Here is a 25,367-nt window from a genome sequence, read left to right on the forward strand (position 1 = left end):
ACAAACCCACCTCCATAGGTATCACAAGGAATAAGAAACTAAGAGTAATGCTACTCAACGCCAGAAGTCTAAACCTCAAGATGCACACACTCGAAACTCTCCTTAGCATGGAGAACATCGATATCTGTGCAGTAACAGAAACCTGGTTCAAGGCTCTTGAGAGCACCCTAGCACTACCAGGTTATACCTCATACCATGCTTTTTGGCCCCAAAACTTGGACCGAACCACAAAAGGAGGGGGAGTATCAATATTCGTCAAAGATACCCACACCTCCAGGTTGGTGGCAGAGCATGAAGCATCAGAGACTATCCATATGCAACTAACAGTGGGTAAAACTGCCTTCCAGTTTATAGCCTGCTACAAACCACCCTCCCAAACCCAGGAACCCCACTTGGCCTTCCTGAGAACACTGTAAAATATGAAGGTCTCTCCAAACACCATTATATTGGGTGACTTCAACTACCCAACCATAGACTGGGAGCATTACTCTAGCTCCAACACCCTAGCCCAAAGGTTCCTAGAATTTATAAACTCAAATGCTATGGAACAACTTGTTACCACTCCCACAAGAGGGGAAAACATACTGGACCTGATCATCACCAACATGGGGACTCTATGCTCCAGACCAGAAGTGTATCCCTCACTGGTAAGATCAGACCATAAATTAATCTTACTGGATATTCACATCCCGACCCCACCTCATGCCCAGAAAACCACAGTGAAAAACTTCTCTAAAGCAAATTTCACACTCCTCAAAACCAAGGTGGAATCCTTCAAAGCCCCCGGGCCTGTGGATAATACGGCCCAGACCACAAAATCCTTTATAAACGTATTCTATGAACACCTTCAGGAATGCATGGATCATGCAATCCCAAATAAAATCAAGACCCAATCCTCCAAAGGCAGATGTCCTGTCTGGTGGACCCCAGCCAAAAACAAACTATACAATAGAAGGAGGAAGCTACTACATGATAGAGCAAAATCCCAAAAAGGGAAGGCATCTCTGATCCGTATTAGCAAAAAACTACGGGCACTCATAAAATCGTCTAAGGCCAGCTTCGAGAGAAAAATTGCACAGGACACTAAGGACAATCACAAGGCTTTCTTTAGTTATGTTAGGAACCTGGGTGGGAATTCCAAGATATGCTCAGAATTAGTCCAAAATGACAAAAAATACACCGAACCCACAGACATTGCCAACATCCTAGCGGGCAGGTTCAGCGCAAACCTCTCCCCTCCCCACCAAAAGGGCTAATATCTATCCCAGCAGAGTGCTGCCCCCCTGACATCTCAGATGCTCAGGTAAGAGCTGCCCTCTCCAAAGCAAGAAACACAGCATCAATGGGACCAGACAGTGTCCCGGGCTGCGTCCTACATGAACTCCAAGAAGAGCTAAACCCAAACCTAAAACTACTGTTCAATCTCAGCCTTACTACAGGATATGTACCCAAAGAGTGGCGTACAGCAACAGTGGTCCCTCTCCACAAAGGTGGTGCCTCAACGGATCCTGGAAACTATCGCCCCATAAGTCTCACTAGCTTGGTCTGCAAAGCTATGGAAAGGATCATCATGGACCTTATAAATAAAGATATTGGGGACCTGCAGACACTGGATCCTACCCAGTTCGGCTTTGTTAAGGGCAGATCCTGCCTCTTGAACCCGGTCAATTTCTTTGAAACATTCACCAAGGCCATTGACAAGGGGAAGGTGGTCCACACAGCCTACCTGGACCTCGCAAAAGCCTTTGATACAATACCCCACTCAGGCATTATAGATAAGCTCACCAGCTTAAATATAAACCCCTATGTCACTAGATGGGTTGCAAACTGGCTCAAGGACAGAACCCACATGGTTAGAACAGCTGGAGCCATGTTGGACTCCAAACCAGTTACAAGTGGCATCCCACAAGGCTCAGTCCTGGGACCTCTCTTGTTCGGTATATATTTCTCGGAGGTACAGGCCAACATGGAAGGACTGTGGCTGACCAAGTTCGCAGATGACTGCAAACTGGGCGCCATAATAGACTCTCCAGCCGACACAAGCATCCTCCAAAAGGGTCTCATAGAAACAGACAACTGGTGCCAGAGCCATGGCCTCAAGCTAAACGCCAAAAAGTGTATAGTCATCCCCTTTGGCAAAAACAGTGCCCACAAATTACCACATAGGTGGTAATCCATTAAGTACAGAAGAAGTAATTAGGGACCTGGGGACCCAAGTTGATAGCAATCTCTCATTTGACAACCACGTGGCCAAAGTGGTTAGAAAAACATTTTATATAGCCCACCTAATCATGAAGGGATTCACATCTAGATCAGGGGAGGTCATCGTGCTTCTTTACTTATCCCTCATCAGGCTCATAATTGAGTACAATGCCCCTTTTGGGATGTACCTTACCAGACACCTGCAGCAACTGGAAAGACCCCAAAAGTACCTCACCAAGAGGATCAAGGGGCTCAAACAGATGCCGTATGCTGCCCGGTTAAAGAAACTCCAGCTCTACTCAGTGGCATACCGCCTGCTCAGAGGCGATCTGTGCCTGATGTATAAAGCCATGTCCAACCCGAAATTAATGGACATGCTGCACCTCAGAAAATCCAAATCCCATCGAGCTACGCTTGAGGGACTTGAACCTCAGCACTGAAATAAATAGGACATGCTGGAGGGACAGATTCATAACCCAGAGGCTCCCTTCACTCTGGAATAAAATCCCAGTCCAGGTTAGGCAGAGTCCCTCATTGACTCTCTTCAAGAGGAATCTTGATGAGTGGATGGGAGATCGTAGGTTTACCCCAGGTATCACTTCTGTGTCACTGTTAGACAGAGGCACAATATACTAACCTTGAAAAAGGGCATAGCAAAATTAATTTAATATGGGTGGTGAAAGCCATACACACTCTGGCTAGGCTTATAAATGCCCTAGGGCAGATAGCCTAGTATGAACCTATGAACCTATGAAATTGCGCATGCCTTGTAATCGTGTGCAGACCCTAGACAGAACAGACACTGGTCATGACTATCTTTTGTCTTCCACAAACGGCACTTGCATTTCTTGGATTATATGAATCTCAAACGATATGCAGTAGCAATAAGTGAATACAAGAAAAATCCCCCAACAGGGCACTTTTCTGAAAACAGCAGGTCACTCGGTAATCAGACGAATGAGAGAAGATTGCGTTCGGACTGACAGCAGAGAAGTTCTGAAGATGTGTGCGGATGTCAGTTTTATGGCCTAAGCTCCCTACTGCACTTGTATGATGTCCCACGTACCTTGCACTAGTAAAAGTCTTTTACATACTTGCCGAATGTTCGGGCCGCCTAGGCGGAGAATCCCTCATGTTATGAACACTGCAACATGGGAATAGAAGGGAATACATTTTATATATAGATATATATATATATATATATATATATATACACACACACACACATACACACATACATACATCTCTGACGATACACTTACTTGGGAAAGTGAAAACAGGGAGTTGACCTAACTCATTTCAGCAAAATGAGCAGTTTATTCAACAAGTTTTGCCACATCACACAAAGTCATTTCTTTATGAATATATACATTATCCCGATGGCAGATGCCCCGATAAAGGGTATGATAAAAACATTCTTACCAATTTAGCTATATCCCTGTGAACATCATATTTAAGCTACTTGCTAAAAACAAAAATAAAAGTTCACATAAAACACACCACAGCCTAGCCCGCCTACAAGAAAATGGAATCAAAATTTGCACTTATTTAAAAAAAAAGGGGGTGTAAAAAAAAGTAAAATAAAAAATAAGTAAAATATGGACTATTTGTCTCTTATTCAGTACAAAACAATTTCACATACAAAATACATACACAGAACCCCCACCAATGTCACTAAATCAGCTCTCGTATTATATTTTGTCTTCAAATATGAAAGAATGTTAAAATAAAAATTCAACAAACACCGACTACAAACAGATAATTTGAAAACTACCTGAACTAATTTAATGATAGAGTGCAAAACTCAATTCATCTCTCTATGCATGGAGCCGTACGGTTTTATATAGTTACATCATCAGTCTTTTTGTCACTTTCTGAATAATACAGCAACAGACAGTTATGTCTAAACCATGCCCTCTGGCAAAATCCCATCCCCAACCTAATTATTATAAAGGCAGCTTTGCAGACACATGCTCGTCATGAGTACGGGAGATAGTAGCACATCAATCCCTCACACCATCAACTTACCTTTTCTGTGGATGAACCACAATCACTTAAAATGTACATTGGTAGCTTGGATGCTCACTAATGGCAGGACTTCTGGGAGCTGACATCTTGCAGCAAGAACATCCTACTATCTACTTCATCCAAGTGGTAGAATGATATCAGAAACAGTGATTCAAAATTATATATCCATGAGGAATCCATAAACAAATCCACTGTAAAGGATCTTTGAGAAAAAAAGGGGACTGATGAAAAAAGTTTTTTTTTTCTACCTGTGAACAAGTCTATGTTCAATTAAAAAAAAAAGATCACTTACCTGATGGTACCGGTGTCTTGCAAACATGCCACGCACATATGCTTGAAGAGTGATGGTTGCTTCAAGAATAAGGCAGTACAGACGTCTGACAACCAACATTCTGTATTGCTTTTGTATGATTACAGCTGCTCTGGATCTTCTCAAGTGTTCAGCCAACCTGTACAGTACAATCAAAAATGGTACTCTAAGCAGTGTAAATCTGATGCAGTATTATTAATCACTTGTTTATACAAATTGCTGGATGTACATTATTAGCACCAGAAAATGTCACTTGATTAGGTCTGATGTACTTATTTGGAGTAGAGATGTCTAGCTGTGATGCCTGTTACCAGGAATGGCTGAATGATGGGTGTCTTGCATCTTTCTGGAGGATGGTGAGTCTGTGGCCTGCTCTTTTCTGGAGGATGGTGAGTCTGTGGCCTGCTCTTTTCTGTGAATGGTAATTCTGTGGCCTGCTCTTTTCTGTGAATGGTAATTCTGTGGCCTGCTCTTTTCTGTGAATGGTAATTCTGTGGCCTGCTCTTTTCTGTGAATGGTAATTCTGTGGCCTGCTCTTTTCTGGGAATGGTAATTCTGTGGCCTGCTCTTTTCTGGGAATGGTAATTCTGTGGCCTGCTCCTTTCTAGGGATGGTGGTACTTATTTGCAGCTGATTACACATCACCCTGATTTCTTCCAATCACTGAAGAGAAGTGGCATCTTGTTAATGGCAGCATGTTCACCAACACCCTCTCTACTAGTACTCAGATAAGGACAACAAAAAGACATGCTAATACACCAAAAGACTAGTTCATGGCATATGATGAGGTCCCAGCTCCCGTCATCACTTTCTTTCCACCCCCTAACTATACATGTGCATACACATATATACACCACTGTTAAACAATGTTTTTGATTACTGGATGGTTAGGGTGAAATTCTTCTGTTTGCAGCAGGACCATCCAAACAACTGCTAGTATGACTAGAGTCAACATAGCCACCAAAAAATAAAAGTTTGGTTTGTTATGGAGTTGTGGATACGTAATAATTGCATGATGCAAGAGACAGACAATAATATTAATTATTCAAATGTTACTGAGGTAGTACAAGCAATATCATTCTTAATAGGATCTCACAACAGAAATGTAATTAGACAAAACGTAACTCCTATAAATAGTTTCTCCAATATTAAGTTCAAATAAACACATGTACAGCTGCACCCATGGTACTGAACTACTGGGTCTGATTGTACACAGTCACCAGTGATTTAACAATTTGTAAACGTGATAGGCATGAGGGGCAAAATAGGTCTCTCATCGATGACAGATAGTGGTTGTTGAATCCTGAGGCTCAGATAACACTTGATGGATGGCAGGAAGCCCAGACATGACTATAAAGGTGTAGCTGTACAAGCACTACATATGCCAAGGAAAGCAAGAAAATCTAGCCAGAATACTGGTATGTGGAAGCATGCACTACTGCTATGTCTGCAAGAGCAATGTTACCCCTGTACCACTCAAGTATGCTAACTCTAGCCCTACCCAGTGCTCCTAACTCTAATCCTACAAAATATATTTCTAAAAAACATTTCCCAAAAAGTACTTCTACAAAACACAAAAAGGGCATAGAACACAGAGTACTATACAGGCACAATAAAGCTATCCCCTTATCAAGCCCTTACTCTAATCCATGAAGATGTGCGCACACACACATTAACTGCTATAACACTATCTCACACATCTCAACAGCCATCTCCTTTTCATTTAAGCATTCATTTTCGTGCATACTCCTATGCAACTTTATATCATATAAAACTTGAAGTCAACCATGTTACATTCACATAAATATGCATAATAAATATTCTGGGCAGGATTCACGAAGGCTTGCACGGAGTCTAAGAGTAGTGTAAGACTCCATGCAGCCTTCGCGATCCAGGAACAGCCCAAAGTCCGTGTAAGAGACCAGCTAAAATGTCTCTTACACAGAGTGGGCGTGGATAAGCTAATCACCTCACTTGCAGCCAAATAGCATGCAAATGAGGTTGATTAGCGATCCAGGAAGCCCAAAACAGCCTGTGTAAGAGCCGTTTTAGCTGCAGAAATGTACTCAGTTGACAACTGAGTACGTTTCTGCAAAAACCACAATGGAGCCATGTCAGCTCCAAATAAAGGGTGCATATGTGTCAGGCAGCATATCAATGGCCAAATATGTGGCCATTGGCAAGGTAACCTGATGCAAAAGTAATAAAAATATAATTTTTTTTTCGGCGATCGCCGATGTTTAAACCCAGCAGAGTCCCACGCAAACGGGCTGCGCTGTATAAAACATAAAAATGAAGGTTATAAACCCACAAATGTGGGTTTTATGCAATACATGGATTTACAATGCAGGGACCAGCAGACCAAAAACAACATGGCCACCGTTTAGTGGTTGCTAAGGGGGGAAGCTGAATCTAAGACATGTAATTAAGCATTAGTAGGCAATCTGATGCAAATGAGTGTTAGGATACTGAATTCCACTGTCACATAGCAAATAAGCACATTCTGTGTAGTGTAAGAGTTACAGAAGGGGGAGGAACACAGTAGGAGATAGGTGACATCACAGGGGGAATGACAAAGAAATGCAGTTCATTGGAGGTCAAAGTTACATGACAGATGTCAGACACATATCATGGAAAGAGGAGTGCCACAACATAAGCATGGGAAAGTCAAGAAATGGAAGGTGTACACTGTTGCCTACACCAAAGTTTCTAGCTGGGCGTGCATGCGCACATGTGCACGCCATGAAGCGTGAGTAAGACAGTGTGCGCGTGTGTAAGGCAGACTGAGCATGTGGAAGCGTGTTGGTAGATGTTTAACACTGTTTGCGCAGGTGTGCGCGCGTGTAGGGCAGACTTAGCATGTAGAAGCCTGTTGGCAGACCTGTAACACTGTTTGAGCTGGTGTGCGCGCGTTTTAACCCGAATAAGCAGATTCTGAACCGTGTAAGCATGTGTGCACGCATGTAAGCCAATGTGAGCATGTTTCTGCTGGTATACACGCTGCTCCCCCCTGAGGAAACAAAAAGGAAAAAAGGAAGCAACAGAATTAGTAGGAAGCTAGCAGAGAATACTGCTGGAGCTAGCAAGTGAAAACAATTAGAAGCAGGCAATTACACAGGCAGAATAGTAGCTCAGCCCAACACTTAAAAATCTGCAAACAGCAGTGCAAGATGTTTCTCAAGAGACACTGCAAGACAGGAGTAAGCTATTAGAAGTGAAAACTGAAAGAGCAGAAAAGTTCGGGGCTGCCATAGCTGTCATAATGAGACATAGGCGACTTGCTGAGGGTGGTGACAATGAAGATGGTGCCAGACAACCCACAGTGAGGAGACAGAGAAGAGTGTACAGGCCCAGGGTCACCTACCATGGGTTACATGAACTGGAGATAGTAGAGCGCTATAGAGTGGACAGAGACCTCCTGCAGCAAATAGTGGAGCTGTGCAGGCCAAGCCTCACACACACAACCAACAGAGGGGAACCCATCCCAGTGGGAACCAAGGTATGTGTTGGCCTAAGAATACTAGCAACAGGTACCTTCCAGAGACCAACTGGTGATATGATGGGGATATCACAGGCATCAGCCTCCAGGGTACTGCACCAGTTCCTGGATGCAATGTCAGCACATGTCGGTGATTATATAAATTTCCCCAATGCCCGTGAGGTACTGGCCAGCAATATGCGTCTCTTCCAGCAAATAGCGGAATACCCTGAGGTAGTGGGTGCAATAGACTGCACACACATATGCATCAAAGCACCAGCCGGTGAGCAGGGTAGGGCCTACATTAACCGCAAGGGCTTCCCCTCCATCAACTGCCAGGTCATGTGTGATGCCCAGGGCATAATAATGAATGCGTGTGCTGGCTGCCCTGGGAGCTACCATGATTCCCACATCTGGCATTTCATGCAGCTATACCAGACATTTGCCAATGGGGACATCCCACATGGACACCTAGTGGGGGATGCAGGTTATGCACTGGAGCCGTGGCTGATGACACCCATCAGAAACGCACACACACCTGAACAGGAACGCCATAATGAGGCACACGCACAAACACGCAATGTAATAGAGCATGTGTTTGGGCTGCTCAAGTCACGGTTCCGGTGTCTGGACCCATCTGGTGGAGCCTTGCAGTACACACTACCTACATGTACACAAATTGTCATAGTATGTGCTATGCTACATAATATGATCTTGCGAAAACAGCTGCAGCAGGACCAGCATAGGGCTGGGACAAACAGCCCCCCACCATTGCCAAGGCCATCACAGGCAGAGCGTGACTCGGAGGAGGAACAACCTGAGCCTGCCCCAGTAGGCAGAAGGAGGCGTGCCCAGTATGCCCTGGCCTTGGCAAAGAGGCAACGCATAGCACGTACACTGGCTCAGTAGGAACCCTGGGAATGATACCCCCTCTGACTCACTCAAATAATAACAGGGATGCCAAAAATGACATGACCTGCTCACAAACATGTACAGGGAGTGTAATATGTGCATCCAACAGAGTCAGCCCTGCAGCACCACCTGAGGCATGAATGCCATGTGTTAAGTAATGTAACACCATGTACTATATGCACACCTGAGGACCCTGGCTAACATCCTACCCTCACCAAGCATCATGCCACAATATGACAATGACATGATCAAGTGCAATAATTGGCTGAGGTATCGCAGTTAGTCAAAGGGGATCCAATGTGTGCCAGCCTGGGATGACATGCTGAGCATGACATGATGCTCCACCTGCTAGGACTGGCGTGCACCTATCAGTGCAGGCTGTATGGATACTGGCAAAGGCTGTTGTTACCCACAGCGTGCCCTGAATAGGTAAGGCTCAAAACACAAACCTACCTCCATAGGTATCAGAAGGGATAAGAACCTAGATGTAATGCTACCCAATGCCAGAAGTCGAAACAGCAAGATGCATGCAGTCTAAACTCACCCAGTATGGAAAATGTTGATATCTGTGCTGTAACAGAAAACTGGGTCAAGGCTCACAACAGCACCCTAACACTACCAGGTTACACCTCATACTGTGCTGTACAGCCTCAAAACATGGAACAAGCTACAAAAGGAGGGTGACTAGCAATAATTGTCAAGGATAACCACACCCCCATGTTGGTACCACAACAAGAAGCAGCATGGACTAGCCATGGTCAAGTAACAGTGGCTAAAACTGCCCCCCAGTTTATAGCCTGCTACAGACTACCATCCCAACACCAGGAACTGCACCTGGCCTATGCTGGAATACATGAATATATCAAGTCCTCCAAACCACATTATATTGGGTGACTGAAAATACCCAGACATAGACTGGGAGCATTATACTAGCCCCAACACTGTAGGACAAAAGTTCATAGAATCCATAAACCAAAATGCCCAGTAACAACGTACCACTCCCACAAGAGGGGTAAGCATACTGGATGTGATAATCAGCAACATGGGTACTGGATGGCAAGATGAGAAGTGTATTGCTCACTGGTAAACCCAGACCGTAGAGTAATCACAGTGGGTATACAAATCCTGACCACAGTCCCTGGCCAGAAAACCACAGTGAAAAACATGTGTAAAGCAATATTTGCACTCCTCCAAACTTATGTGGAATCCATTAAATGTCCTGTGCAGGTGCAAAATATGGGCCACACCTCAGAACCTGTAATACAGCCATTCCATGAACACTGCCAGGAATGCTTGGATTATGCAATCCTAAATTAAAACAAGACACAATGCCATACATGCAGGCATCTGGCATGGTGGACACCAGCCATAACCAAACCATGCAAGAGAATGAGGAAGCTACTACATGATAGAGCAAACATAAAAAATGAAGTAATCACTGATCAGTAGTATGGCAATAAAATATGTCCGCACATACAATCCACTAAGGCCAGCCACAAGTTGAATCTGTGAATCTTGAGGCAATGTTACACCTGCCCCAAGTACACAGACAACCCCCAACTCCCCCCAAGAAATACAAATATATGTGAGAGATGCAACCATCTATCCAAACTGGAGGCTGAGCTCCCTCAACTCAGTACTCCCAAAACTAGTCAGGAGGAGAAGGTAACCACACACACCACAAACCCAGTCCCACATAGACCTATCACAACTGCAAACCAAAGACAAACACAGAAAAACATTCCCGGAGGCCCGAATTACAAACACACCACACCAACAGAGACCTCCAAAGCAGATACCCAATCAAACAACCTCCAAACATAGCACATGCAACACATAGTACACAAAGCTGGTGTGCCAAACAGTCACAGGCCAGAAGGAGAAACAACATGCCTGATAGAGTTGTAATAGGTGACTCCATAGCAAGACACACTGCTGTCCCGCACAACAGACTGAACAAGGGAAAGGGTACAGTAAGCTGCCTGTAGGCTGCCACAATATGCCACATAACACAAGTATGCAGGTCACCCCAAAGCAAGTAGAAATATGATGCAGTCATAGTCCATGCTGGTGTGAATGACCTGAGATGTACCTCCCCAGACTACATGAAAAGAGACATAGATGAGCTCTCTGATTATGTAGTCCAGGCTGGTATGACACTGACCGTTTGCAGCATCCTACCCTCACCAAGAATGATGCCACAGTACAAACACAGAATGATCAGTTATAACAAGTGGCATAATTACTGGTGTCATTCCAAGGGGATCCAATGTCTGTCTGCTTGGGATGTCATGCTTGACAAGCCACGCAGCTGTTCCAGGGATGGCTTGCACCTGTTACCCCTGGGCATCTGGATATTGGATAAGGCTTTTGCCACCTCCATAGAGCCTTTTGTAGGCAAGGCTGAAAAGACTAACCCACCACCCTACAAAACATAAGTGGAAAGAAACATAAGGGTAATGCTGACCAATGCCAGATGTGTAAACCCCAATATGCATGCCCGAGGCCATCCCCAGTATGGAGAACATCGATGTCTGTGCAGTGACAGAAACCTGCTGCAAGCCTCCTGACAGCACACCAGCACTACCAGGTTATATCACATATCATGCGTCATGGCCCCAAAACCTGGAACAAAACATAAAAGGAGGGTGAGTATCCATATTCAGCACAGACACCCATACGTCCAGGTAACTGACAATGCACAAGGCATTGGAGTCCACCCATGTGCAACTAACCATAGGCAAGACTGCTGTACAGTCTGTAGCATGCTACAGACCACACACTCACACACAAGAACCCCACCCAGCCGTCCTGAAGACACTGGACAGTATGAATGTCCCACCAAATACCAAACAAGGTACTCACAAATTACCACATAGGTGGTAAACCATTATGTATGGAAGGAGTAATCAGGAACCTAGGGACACAAGTGGACAGTAACCTGTTATGTGACACTCACATTGCCAATATGGCTAGGAAGACTGTCTACATTGGACACCGTATCATGAAAGGATTCACATCTACGTCAACAGAGGTCATTGTGCCCCTATACTGTTCTCTTATCACACCCATAATCTAGTACAATGCCTTATATGGGATGTACCTTACCTGACACCTGCAGCAGTTAGAAAGACCTCAAAGGTACCTCACCAAGAGGATAAAAGGTCTCAAATATATGTCATATGCTGCCTGGCTGTAGACACCCCAGCTGAATGCAGTCACATACTGCCTACACAGAGGCATTGCATGCCTGTTGTACAAGGCCATGTCCAACACAGGATTAATGGACATGCTCCACCCCAGAAAACTCAAAGCCATCGGAGCTGTGAGTGAGAGATGTCAACCTCAACACATAATGAAATAGGATGTGCTGGAGGGACAGATACATAACCCAGAGGCTCCCCACACCCTGGAACAGAATCCCACTCCATGTTAGGCAGAGCCCCTCACTGACACTCTTCAACAGGAATCTTGCCAAGTGGATGGATGATCGTAGAGTTACACTGGGGGTCTTCACTGTGTCACGTCCAGACAGAGGCACAGCAAAGCAAATCATAAATGGCCATAATATTCACATAGCAAGGGGTGGCAAAAGCCACACACACTCTGGCTAGGCTAACAAATGCCCTAAGGTGGATAGCCTAGTATGAACCTATGAAGATACAAATTGTACAGGACACTAAGGATAATCCCAAGGCTTCCACAACTGATGGTAGGAACCATGTTGGGAATTCACAGATATGCTCTGAATCACACAGATATCACAAACAACATACCAAACACACATACATATTGCCAACATACATCCTGACAGGTGCAGTGCAACCCCCCCCCCCCCAGAATGCAAAATAACTATCCCAGCAGACTGCTGGCCCCCTGACATTGCAGATGTTGAGGTAACAGCCAGCATCTACAAAGCAAAACACACATCAGCAATGGTATGAGATGGTGTCCTGGGCTGAGTCCAACATGGACTCCAAGACGAATGGAATGCCAAATCACACTACTGCTCAATGTCAGCCTTACCACAGGATATGTACCCAAAGAGCAGTGTACAACAACAGTGGTCCTTCTCAACAAAGGTGTTGCCTGAATGGATACTGAAAACTACCACCCCAGAATCCTGAGGAGCTTGGTCTGCACAGCTATGGAAAGGATCAGCATGTACCGCAGACATAAAGATATTGGGGACGTACTGACACCGGACCTTACCCAGTGTGGCTTTCTTAAGTGCAGATCCTGCCCCTAAACATGTTTGACTCATTTGAAACAGTCATTAAGGTCATTGATGAGGGCAATGTGGTCCACACAGCGTAGCTGGACCTTGCAAAGGCTTCTATACAATACCCTACGTGTTCATTATAGATATGCTCACCAGCTTAAATATAAACCCCTATGTCAGTAGAGGAGTTGCAAACCAGACCAAGGACAGAACAGACATGGTCAGACATGCTGCAGCCATGTCAGACTACAAACCAGATATAACTGGCATCCCACAAGGCTTGGTCCTGGGATCTCCCTCGTCTGGTATATATGTCCCATAGGTACAGGCCAACATGGAAGGACCGTGTCTGAACATGTTTGCAGAGGACTACAAAATGATCACCATATATGACCCTCCAGCTGACACAAGCATCCCACAAAAGGGCCACATAGAAACAGACAACTGGTGCTATATCCATGTCAGCAAGCTAATTGCAGAAAAGTGTATAGTCAACCCCCGTGGATATACAGTAAGTGCCCACCAATTACCACATAGGTGTTAACCCATTACGTACTTAACATGTAATGAGAGACCTGGGGACACAAGGTGATAGATATCCTGCATTGGACAAACATGTGGCTGTAGTGTTCACAGAAACATACCATATACCCACCTAATCATGAAGGTTGTCAGATCTAGATAAGGGGAGGTCATTGTGGCTCTGCAGTCATCCTTCATCAGCGTTACAATTGACTACAATAGCCCCTGTGGGATGTACCTCAGCAGACACCTCCATCAACTGTAAAGTCCCCAACAGTACCTCACCAGGAGTATCAAAGAGCTTGCACAGATGCCATGTGTTGCCTGATTAAACAAACTGCAGCTACACACACTGCCATACTGCCCACCCAGAGGCAAGCTGTGCCTGATGTATAAAGTCATGTCCAAGCTGGTATCAATAAACATGCTGCACCTTGTACAATCTGAATGGCAGTGAGCTATGCACATGAGAGACCTGAACCCCAGCAGTGACATGCATAGGACAAGCTGTACTGCATGATCCATAACACAGAAGCCACCCCCACCCATGAGTAAACTCCCAGTACAGGCTATCCATAGAGTCACTCATCGATTCTCCTCAAGAGGAATCTTGATGAGTGGATGGGAGATGGTAGCTTTACCCTGGGTATCACTGTTATGTCACAGGTAGACAGAGGCACAGTATACTAACCATGACATATGTCATGGCAAACTTCACTTACAATGTGTGTCGAAGGACAAACACACTCTCCGACTAGCATTAGAAATGGCCTAGGGCACATCGCTAGTGTTTGCAAATGTACACCTATGTTGTGGAATACACTACCAATGTTGGACAAGCCTGGTTTAAGTAGTTCATATCTGAACATAATGCAACATGGTCAGATGTGCACAACTGGCCCCTAACCAGGCTGTTGTGCTCACTATGGAAATGTAAAGCAGTGATAGGACTAAAGCCCAGGATACTGTCCACCACAGTCAAAGTACTGAACCAGTACACTATACAGTACTACAGTGTTAGGTCAGTGTGAAAGGATGTTGACAACTGTATGCAAAGTATCCCATGCAAACCCTGCAGGCACAGTATAATCCCTGTTGTGTTCACACACAAAGCAGTTGGACAGTAACTACACAACATGACACACAACACACAACCACAAACGGGAGATATTTGTTGAAGTTCACACTCATTCACAAATGTGGTGGGCTGCAGAGTTCAAGATATGGAAAGCTCACACTGGGCATGCTCACACACTTTGATAAATGAGACATATGTCAGACAACATGCCATGGGAAGGCTGAACTGGGCATGCTCACACACTTAGGCCAAATCTCAGTTTAGCAGTTGGCCACACATATCTGGTATTTGTATGGCCAAATCTCAGTTTAGCAGTTGGCCACACATATCTGGCATTTGTATGTGCTATTCCAGGAACCAACCACATTACAGCAATCTGCCCAGTGCACACAGTTAAATGACTACAGAGACATACGTGATATAGTGGATCCCTCCCATATGCAAACATCTTCCACAGATACACAAGTTGTTCATACAAACAGGGAATGCTATGGCAATAAAGACCTGCAAACAGTCTATCAGCAACAAATAATGTGCATTTGACAATTAAACATATGGGTGTAGAGGTCAACACTAGGCTGTTTGCCCTAGGGAATGACAACTTGGCCAGAGTGTGCTTGGCGTCTGCCTCCCCACAGGATCCACATTCCCCTTTCTAAACACTGATGATGTCAGCACCCCATAAGTACAGCAGGAGAAGGGAAACCTCCCAGTAATGCGAATAGTGTGCTCTGCTAATGCATCCATCTCAAGTGTCATAACATAGTTAGGTAGGGGTTTGAATCCTGCAAATGCTCTGTGTGTGTGTGTGTGTGTGTGTGTGTGTGTGTGTGTGTGTGTGTGTGAGTGGGGTTGGTGTGTGTGCAAGTCTGTGGGAGGGGAATGTCCCTTTTGGCAACTGGGAAAACACACTACAGGATGCACATTTCCCTTTCTAAACACTGATGATGTCAGCACCCTATAAGTACAGCAGGAGAAGGGAAACCTCCCAGTAATGCGAATAGCGTGCTCTGCTAATGTGTCCATCTCAAGTGTCATAACATAGTTAGGTAACCAGGTTTGTCGCCATCCATTGTAAATATATCTTGCCATGCCCTTTTCCGAAGTTAGTATACTGTGCCTCTGTCTAACAGTGACACAGAAGTGATACCCGGGGTAAACCGACAATGTCCCATCCACTCATCAAGATTCCTCTTGAAGAGAGTCAATGAGGGACTCTGCCTAACCTGGACTGGGATTTTATTCCAGAGTGAAGTGAGCCTCTGGGTTATGAATCTGTCCCTCCAGCATGTCCTATTTATTTCAGTGCTAAGGTTCAGGTCTCTCAAGTGTGTAGCCCGATGGGATTTGGATATTCTCAGGTGCAGCATGCCCATTAATTCCGGGTTTGACATGGCGTTATACATTAGGCACAGATCGCCTCTGAACAGGCGGTATGCCACTGAGTAGAGCTGGGGTTTCTTTAACTGGTCACCATATGGCATCTGTTTGAGCCCTTTGATCCTCTTGGTGAGGTACTTGTGGGGTCTTTCCAGTTGCTGCAGGTGTCTGGTAAGGTACATCCCAAAAGGGGGATTGTACTCAATTATGGGCCTGATGAGGGATGAGTAAAGAGGCACGATGTCCTCCCCTGATGTAGATGTGAATCCCTTCATGATGGGGTGGGCTATATACAATGCCTTTCTAACCACTTTGGCCATGTGGTTGTCAAATGAGAGATTGCTATCAACTTGGGTCCCCAGGTCCCTAATTACTTCTTCTGTACGTAATGGAGTACCACCTATGTGGTACTTTGTGGGCACTTTGTTTTTGCCAAAGGGGATGACTATACACATTTTTGCATTCAGCTGGAGGCCATGGCTCTGGCACAAGCTGTCTGTTTCTATGAGGCCCCTTTGGAAGATGCTTGTGTCAGCTGGAGAGTCGATTATGGTGGCCAGTTTGCAGTCATCTGCATATTTGGTCAGCCACAGTCCTTCCGTGTTGGCCTGTACCTCTGATAAATATATACCAAACAAGAGAGGTCCCAGGACTGAGCCTTGTGGGACACCACTTGTAACTGGTTTGGAGTCTGGCATGGCTCCAGCAGTTCTAACCATGTGGGTTCTGTCCTTGAGCCAGTGTGCAATCCATCTAGTGACATAGGGGCTCATATTTAAGCTGGTGAGCTTCTTTAGAATGCCCGAGTGGGGTATTGTTTTGAAGGCTTTTGCGAGGACCAGGTAGGCTGTGTGGACCACCTTCCCCTCGTCAATGGCCTTGGTGACTGTTTCAAAGAAATCAACCAGGTTTGAGAGGCAGGATCTGCCCTTAAAGCCAAACTGGGTATGAACCAGTGTCTGTAGGTCCCCAATATCTATATTTATGTGGTCCATGATGATCCTTTCCATAGCTCTGCAGACCAAGCTAGTGTGGCTTATGGGGCGATAGTGTCCAGGATCCGTTGAGGCACCATCTTTCTGTAGAGGGACCACTGTTGCTGTACGCCACACTTTGGACACATATCCTGTAGTAAGGCTGGGATTGAACAGTAGTTTTATGTTTGGCTTTAGCACGTCTTGGAGGTCATGTAGGACACAGCCCGGGACACAGTCTGGTCCCATTGATGCAGTGTGTATTGCTTTGGAGAGGGCAGCTCTTACCTGAGCACCTGAGATGTCAGGGGGGCAGCACTCTACTGGGATATATATTTGCCTTTCGGTGTGGAGGGGGGTGAGAAGTTTGCACTGAACCTGTCAGCTAGAATGTTGGCAATGTCTGTGGGTTTGGTGTTTCTATTGACATTTTGGACTACCTCTGAGCATATCTGGGAATTACCACCCAGGTTCCTAACATAACTAAAGAAAGACTTGTGATTATCCTTAGTGTCCTGTGCAATTTCTCTCGAAGCTGGCCTTAGACAATCTTATGAGTGCCTGTATTTATTTGCTAATACTGATCAGTGATGCCTTCCCTTTCTGGAATTTTGCTGTATCATTTAGTAGCTTCCTCCTTCTATTGTGTAGTTTGTTTATGGCTGGGGTCCACCAGACAGGACGTCTGCCTTTGGAGGATTGGGTCTTGGTTTTTATTCGGGATCACACGACTCATGCATTCTGGAAGGTGTCCATAGAATGCGTTTAGAGAGGAATCTGCGGTCTGGTCTGTAGTTTCCACAGGCCTGGGGGCTTTGAAGGTTTCCACCTCAGTTTTGAGGAGTGTGAATTTGCTTTAGAGAAGTTGTTCACTGTGGTGTTCTGGGCAGGGGGTGGGGTCAGGATGTGAATATCCACTGAGATTAGTTTATGGTCCGATCTTTCCAGTGAGGGATACACTTCTGGTCTGGAGCATAGAGTCCCCATGTTGGTGATGATCAGGTCCAGTATGTTTCACCTTCTTGTGGGAGAGGTAACAAGTTGTTCCAAAGCATTTGAGCTCATATTCTAGGAATCTTTGGCCTAGGGTGTTGGAGCTAGAGTCATGCTCCCAGTCCATGTTTGGGTAGTTGACGTCGCCCAATATAATGGTGTTTGGAGAGACCTTCATATTTCCACTGTTTGCAGGATGGCCGAGTGCAGTTCTTGGGTTTGGGAGGGTGGTCTGTAGCAGGCTATAACCTGGAAGGCAGTTTCACCCATTGTTAGTTGCACACGGATAGTCTCTGATACTTGGTGCTTTGCCACCAACCTGGAGGTGTGGGTATCTTTGATGAATATCAATACTCCCCCTCCATTTGTGGTTCTTCCAAGTTTTTGGGGCTGAAAAGCATGGTATGAGGTATAACCTGGTAGTGCTGGGGTGCTCTCGGTAGCCCTGAACCAGGCATCTGTTACTGTACAGATATCGATGTTCTCCATGCCAAGGAGAGTTTCGGGTGCATGCATCTTGAGGTTTAGACTTCTGGCATTGGGTAGCATTACTCTTAGTTTCTTATCCCTTGTGATACCTATGAAGGTGGGTTTGTCATTTGAGCCTTGCCTAACATAGGCACTATGGGGGTAGCAAGAGCCTTTGCCAATATCTGAAAGCCCAGGGGTGACAGGTGCAAGCCATCCCTAGCAAAGCAGGTGGTTCAACAGAAGATGAATATGTGAGGGTGTAGTGCCTGTGATTTGTTAGCAGTAGCATATATGACTGCTCACGTGGACTAATGCCAGGTAAGTCATATGCAATGTGTCACAGGCAACGTACATGTGAACAGGACAAACAGTGACATTCTGTCAAGTGAGACATGGACAGACATATAGTAAGCTATGCAGATGTCACTAGGAGTCCACAGAAGCTCTGTAACTATGCATTGCAGGTGGGATCAGTATTCCAGGGTAATTGCAAGCAGACATGCATGCAAACAAAGCTACAGTAAGCCGGGCTGCATGTAGTCCATTGTACAACAAACAAGCTGTACCACTTCCAGTAGGTAACACTGCAAATATGCAGGCACTATGCACATGTACGTGGAAATACACAGGTCAGATGGCTAGGGTCCAGTCTCAGCGCACACAAGTGTACAGACCATGTACTGTCAGGATGTACAATAACTGGATGGAAACCCATGCGCTCATACCTGCAGTAATACACATGTCAAATAACAGACACTGAGCCTTCACTCAGTGGTTCCATACGTAGTAGGATGTGCGCTACCTGGCCTGCCACCACAGTATCCCTGACATGTATGGGGACTCTCCCTCCTGTGACAGTTAGTTTTGTGTGTTGGGGCTGTCTAGCATGGTATGAGATGTGAGCTTGCAGTGCTAGGGTGCTCCTGTGTGTCCTGTACCAGTCGTGTAGTACTGCACACATCAACATCCTCAAACATCCGCATTGCAGAGTCCAGTGTGGGCAACATGCCACTTGCAGTTTACATGTCCATCATTGCAAATTAATACATTCATTACCTTATCCCCCCTGTGCTACCTATGTATGTAGCAATCTGTTGACATCCTTACCACCAGTATGCCAACATGTGCAGATGATACACTATGGTACTTACCATGGGTGCAGACAACAGTACATGACAATCACACCCTTACTGCATCAGGCATGCTGTGATATACCCACAATTAATTCAGCAGACAGTACTGTTAACAACATGATACTATTACTACACGTCTATGTAGTCACCCTGTGCATCAGCAACATGTTAACCTGTACCTGCACTTATGTTACAGATTGCAGGAGGTGGCACAGTTTCATCATATGCACAGGGTGTGAACTTGGTATGCCTGAGTCAGCCACCGATACCACCGATTGACATGTATGTGTATGTGTGTTGGTGAGGGACAGCAGTACAAGGTGGGGCAATGTTGATGCAGTGTGTGCGTGTATGCGGTAGCCCTAGGTGCTGTCAATTCGCATGTGTGTATGGATGCACACAGTTCCACCTCATGGCTGCCATATACTGGTGTTTGTGGACAGCCACAGACTGTACCTGCCAGGTCATACAGATCAGTGTCTCTGGCCACGGACACGGTACCTGTGCCTTGCAGGGGTGCTACGGACCGCATCTGGTACCAACCCAGACTGGGTACTGTCATCAGAAGCAGGTGTTTGTTGACTGGACACAGACCCCTGTCGGGCCTGGCCAGAGCCATGTGCACGTGGTCTCCTGGGGCAGTCTGATGACAGCACAGACCCAGCATTGCTGGGGCTGCTGCTGGCACTATGGGGGCAGCCGCGGCCCTGTTGTCCGTGACGACTGCAAGCTGCTGCTGTTGCTGGCATACGCCCACGTTGATGCCTCAACGGTCCACCATCGCCCTGGCTCATGGACATGTAGTTGTGGAACCTGTCTAATATGTCCCCACAACGTCTGTCTATGACATCGGCGAAATTACGGATGGCAGCCGCAATGTCACGCATACTGTCAGTCATGGCTGTGCGACATGCTGTCAGCTCCCTCAGACCCTGTCTGGTGTACCGTTCCATAAGTGACTGTGCCTGCATGACAGCCCGAAACACAGCTGAGGTTGTAAGACCTCTGTGGGCACATCTGACAGAGGCAGTACGCCCACGGATGCTCCCACGAGAACCCCTGGACATCTGACTGTGTGGTACCATCTCTGGGCCATGCCCATGGCTGTTGTGTGGGGAGGCATGTGCCACAGATATCACATTACCCTGGTCAATGCCCACTGTATGCTGTCCATCACCTAGGGACATTGGTGACAAAGGGTGTATTGGCAGGATAACTGTGCGCATTGATGGGGTTGACAGCTGTGTACTGTCAATCAGCTGACCAATGGCGGACCCTGGCATACCTTCCTGTGCCATTACACAGATGTCATCATTATCAGTTCACATGGCACCTGATTCAGGTTCCCTGCTGCAGGACACCAGAGCAGCACCAGAACCTGTGGGAGGGAAACAGGAAACACAGTTTACAATGTCTACACATTACCAGTGATGCACACATCCACAGGTCCAGACATGCGCATGTGCATAGGTGCGCACATGCACACGTGCACAGGTGCACACATGCACACGGTTGTACACTACTCAGTATGCGTGATATCAACACACAGACACACCTACATGCATACAAAGAGCACTAAGTGAGCCTAATATTACTATTACTATCAAGACTATTACAGGTATTGTTAATACACACTCACCAGCATGGATAGGCTGCATTGCTGTTACACCGGAGGGACCTGCAGACGTGAAGAAACTAATGTCAGTGGGCACAACTGTGCCATTGTTACTGAGTATGATACAGGTCAGTAGTACAACAGTTGCCTTTCACAGGTCAGCTGCTAATATTGAGGATATCACACGACATTAAATACTATGGTGACAGCTACAAACCAAGGACACACCTCACACATGCATTAACTACCAGTGTACACAACAGTCAACTATACATATGGCATATTACCTGCACGCTCACTGTCTTGCTGCTGCGTGGCTCCAGCCTCCATCATAATGCATGTCTGCTGCTGCTGTTGTTGCTGGCAGACTGGAGCCACTACACTCATGAGTAGTCCCTCCAGTCTGGTGAGTGGGGGATGTGTAGCCACCCCACCACCTGTGGCGACCTGTTGCCTGTGGATATCCGACGCACACTGACGGACATTTCTGATTAAATCACTGCAGTGATGTCGTACCTGCTCATATGTCCTATTATGCGTGCCTATGTCATTTACCCGACGGACCAGGTCTTGCCACAGTGCAGCCCTCTCCTGCTGATTCTGGCTGGTGCGGGAAAAGAGTATTGCATAACCCCGCACCAGGCTCTGGTGTATCTCCTCATCCTCAGCTGTGGAGTAAGCGGGATTCCGCAGGTGAGCCATGTACCTGAAAAGAAAATAACCTGATATCAGCAATATATGTCAGCAGAATTTGGCACACATACTACACATGCTACTCGACTGTTATGATACAACATATCTCACATATATAGCATCTGTCTGTCTATTGGTGGATACACATGTAAATGGCCAGGTATCAGTGCTCAGCCAGCAACTGTGCAACAGTACCTGGCACACTCCATACGACATACTACCAAACCCCAGCAGACAGAACACTGATTCAGGTCCAGAGCACCTCCTCACTCTGGGGGTTTGTATCTAGGTACTGTATGGCCTACATTATCAACTACGGTGAGCTGACCATACACTAATTGCCCTGGATATACATATCCCACCTCCACCACCAGCACAAACGACTATAGTGAATAACATTGCAGATGCAAAATTTACACTTTGTAACAGTGACATGGTATCCTTTCAGCCCACTGGGCCAGTGGCAGATACAACCCACAATGCTGACCCCTATACAAATGCTTTCTACAGACATCTCTGAGAATGCATGGATCATGCAATCCCATATATGACCAAGACACTCTCCACAAAGGGACAGCATCCTGTCTGGTGGACCCCAGCCATAGACAGATTGTATTACAAAAGATGGAAGCTACTGCAAGACAGAGCATAATTCCATAAAGGGAAGGCATGTCTGAGCAGCACTAGTAAGGGTCTATTTTCCATCATACAAACATCCATGGGCAACTTTGAAAGGGAAATCAAGAGGGACACTACAGATAACCAGAAGGCCTTCTTCAGTTATGTTAGCAACCTGGTCAGAATCCATCCTCTATGCCCATAGTTAGTACACAACAACAAATATTTCACTGAAACCACAGATATTGACAACATTGTGGCAGACAGGTTCAGTGCAGGTGTCACCCTGCCCTCTCCCCCAAAATAAGACATAGTTATCCCAGCTGACTCTAACCTCCCTGTCATCACAGATGTCCAGGTGAGTGCCGCCCTCATGAAAGCAGAATACACAACATGACTGGGACCTGATGGTATCCCCAGTTGCATGCTACATAAACTCTGACAGGAGCTACACACACATATAGAAGTGCTATGTAACACTAGCCTGCCTACAGGATATGTACCTGTACACTGGCGCACAGCAGCAGTGGTTCCACTCCACGAAGGAAGCACCTCAACATACCAATATAATACAACACAATACATTACATTACAATACTATACTATACAATATGCTATTGCCCCTGGGACTACAGCAGCATACTGTTTTGCTACCCTGACCATTGTGACATGTGGTGTGATGGTACCTGCTGCTGTCACACAGTTACACAGGGTGACTCATATGGCATATTACCTATTTGACTAACATTCAACAGGGATATGTATGTGTGACATGTACTCATGGGGAATCTTGCTTCTTAACACTGTGTGGTTTTTATTGCAGGGTATGTCTTATCTATGGGTAGGAACTTTTACCTACACATGTGCTCTCTATTGCAGTGGCATGGACGACACACAGCAGTCATTTAGGTTGTGGATGGTGTGAGGTGTTACTATGGTTGTTGGACATCTGTCATGGGTGTGACTTACGTATGTAAATCCGGGAGTGGTAACCTCTATGTGGGTAGTATGTGTGTACTCTGTGGTGTTGTCAGTCACTGTGCATTGGTAATGTGTACGAGTGCATTGTCACAGTGTTGTAAATGTCACTGTGTCCTTCTCCATATCTGTAGCTGTCATGTGAGGTCCATACCATGGCATCCATTATGTGGTGTGGAGGGGTACACCGACCTACATGTCCATAGCTGCCACACCATGTCTGCTGACACATACCATGTGCAGGTATTCCAGGAATAGTGTGCCACTGTGAATATCATTGGGGGCACTATTGTACACATTTATGACCCTGTTCACCCCTGACACATGCAGTGGTGGGCAGCCAATCACATATCTGGTGGTTACTGGTGTAGGTGATTTGAAATGGGGTATGGTACACCGGTTTTGACACTGGTGTTCACTCCATGCCTTTGTCACCAGGCACCTGTTGCAATACATCTGTACACATGTGCCTCACTCAGAATATATATACATCTCTCTCTCTCTCTCTCTATATATATATATATCTATATATATATATATATATATATATATATATATATATACACACACACACATATGTCTGTATACATATACACGTATATATATATATATTGATGTACATATATTGCTATAGATATGGAGAGGGGGGACACAGAGGGGGTGAGTGACAGAGGGGGTGGGGACAGGGGGTGTTGAGGTTGTCATATACAGTCATATGTGTAGATAGTCAGATCAGTCTGTCTATGTATATGTATCTACATATATCTGTATCTGTATGTGTGCATTACATATATATGTTTGTACATATTCTATCTATCTACATCTGTCTATGTATTCCTACATCTCTATGTATGTATACATATATGCATATCATATATATATATATATATATATATATATATATATATATATATATACACACACATACATATTTTGACATACATACGTATCCATATGATAAGTATATCAACATGTTTGTCTACCATACTGTATACACACACTAACATACTGCTAAACATACATAAACTATGGAACCTACTTTGTACATTGCACTACAACCTACAGTCAACCTACATTGATATGTGCACATAGATGCTCTCACATACAAATGTATATACAGCCCTCACTGATAGTTGCTGTATGTCCCCTGCCCTTTACACATCTTCATATACATATGGATACAGACCAATGACACATATGGAGGGTTCACAGTATGTAGACCTTTATAGTATTACTTTACATTACCTGTGTTTGTCACAGCTGCTTGTGTTGCCATCTGGTTTTCTGCCCTGCTGCTCCACTTGCCAGTTGTCAGCTTTCAGGTGGCTGTTGCTGAACAGTTTTGTTTGTGTCTGCTTAATTTCAATGTTCTCTGTCTCTCTCTGTCTCTCACGTCCTCTTCAGGGTGCAATGAAAGTATTGCATGTGTGGACTGGGAGTACAGCATACTTTTGTAGGTATCTGCATATGTCCATGTGATGGCCTCTGCACCAATTGTTAGCCAGCATTTGCTAATTGCATGCAGCCAGTTGTGTACTGGTTGCAGTTCTCACTGTAATTTCAGAACAGTGCTATAAAAATGTATGTGAGATAGGCGTAGCCCTTTCAGATTTTAAGGGCAGGGACCATGCTGGTATGCTGTGGACAATGTTCTGTGAGTGTAAAGGTTGGTATCTCTCTCATATTTCCGGCTGTGTTGTAGATTAACATTCCTCCATTCATTTCTCCAGTTTCCTGTACTAACTGTGTATGTACACTGA

The 25,367-nt window shown here is 45.4% G+C and overlaps 1 protein-coding gene across 1 annotated transcript in view; it reads right to left on the reverse strand.

Annotated features, from left to right (window-relative positions):
* The window catches only part of LOC122787918 (unconventional myosin-Vb-like), a gene marked incomplete at its 5' end in the record, with an annotated part of 1,807,467 nt that overhangs the window by 1,002,209 nt on the left and 779,891 nt on the right, over positions 1-25,367 (reverse strand). Inside the window, one exon of the mRNA XM_044054844.1 lies at positions 4,523-4,679. Coding sequence (XP_043910779.1) covers positions 4,523-4,679 — 157 coding nt within the window. The remainder of the gene's footprint in view (positions 1-4,522; positions 4,680-25,367) is intronic.

This window comes from Protopterus annectens, chromosome 13.part0, assembly GCF_019279795.1.
Source record: "Protopterus annectens isolate FY-2018-M chromosome 13.part0, PAN1.0, whole genome shotgun sequence".
Lineage (NCBI taxonomy): Eukaryota > Metazoa > Chordata > Ceratodontiformes > Protopteridae > Protopterus > Protopterus annectens.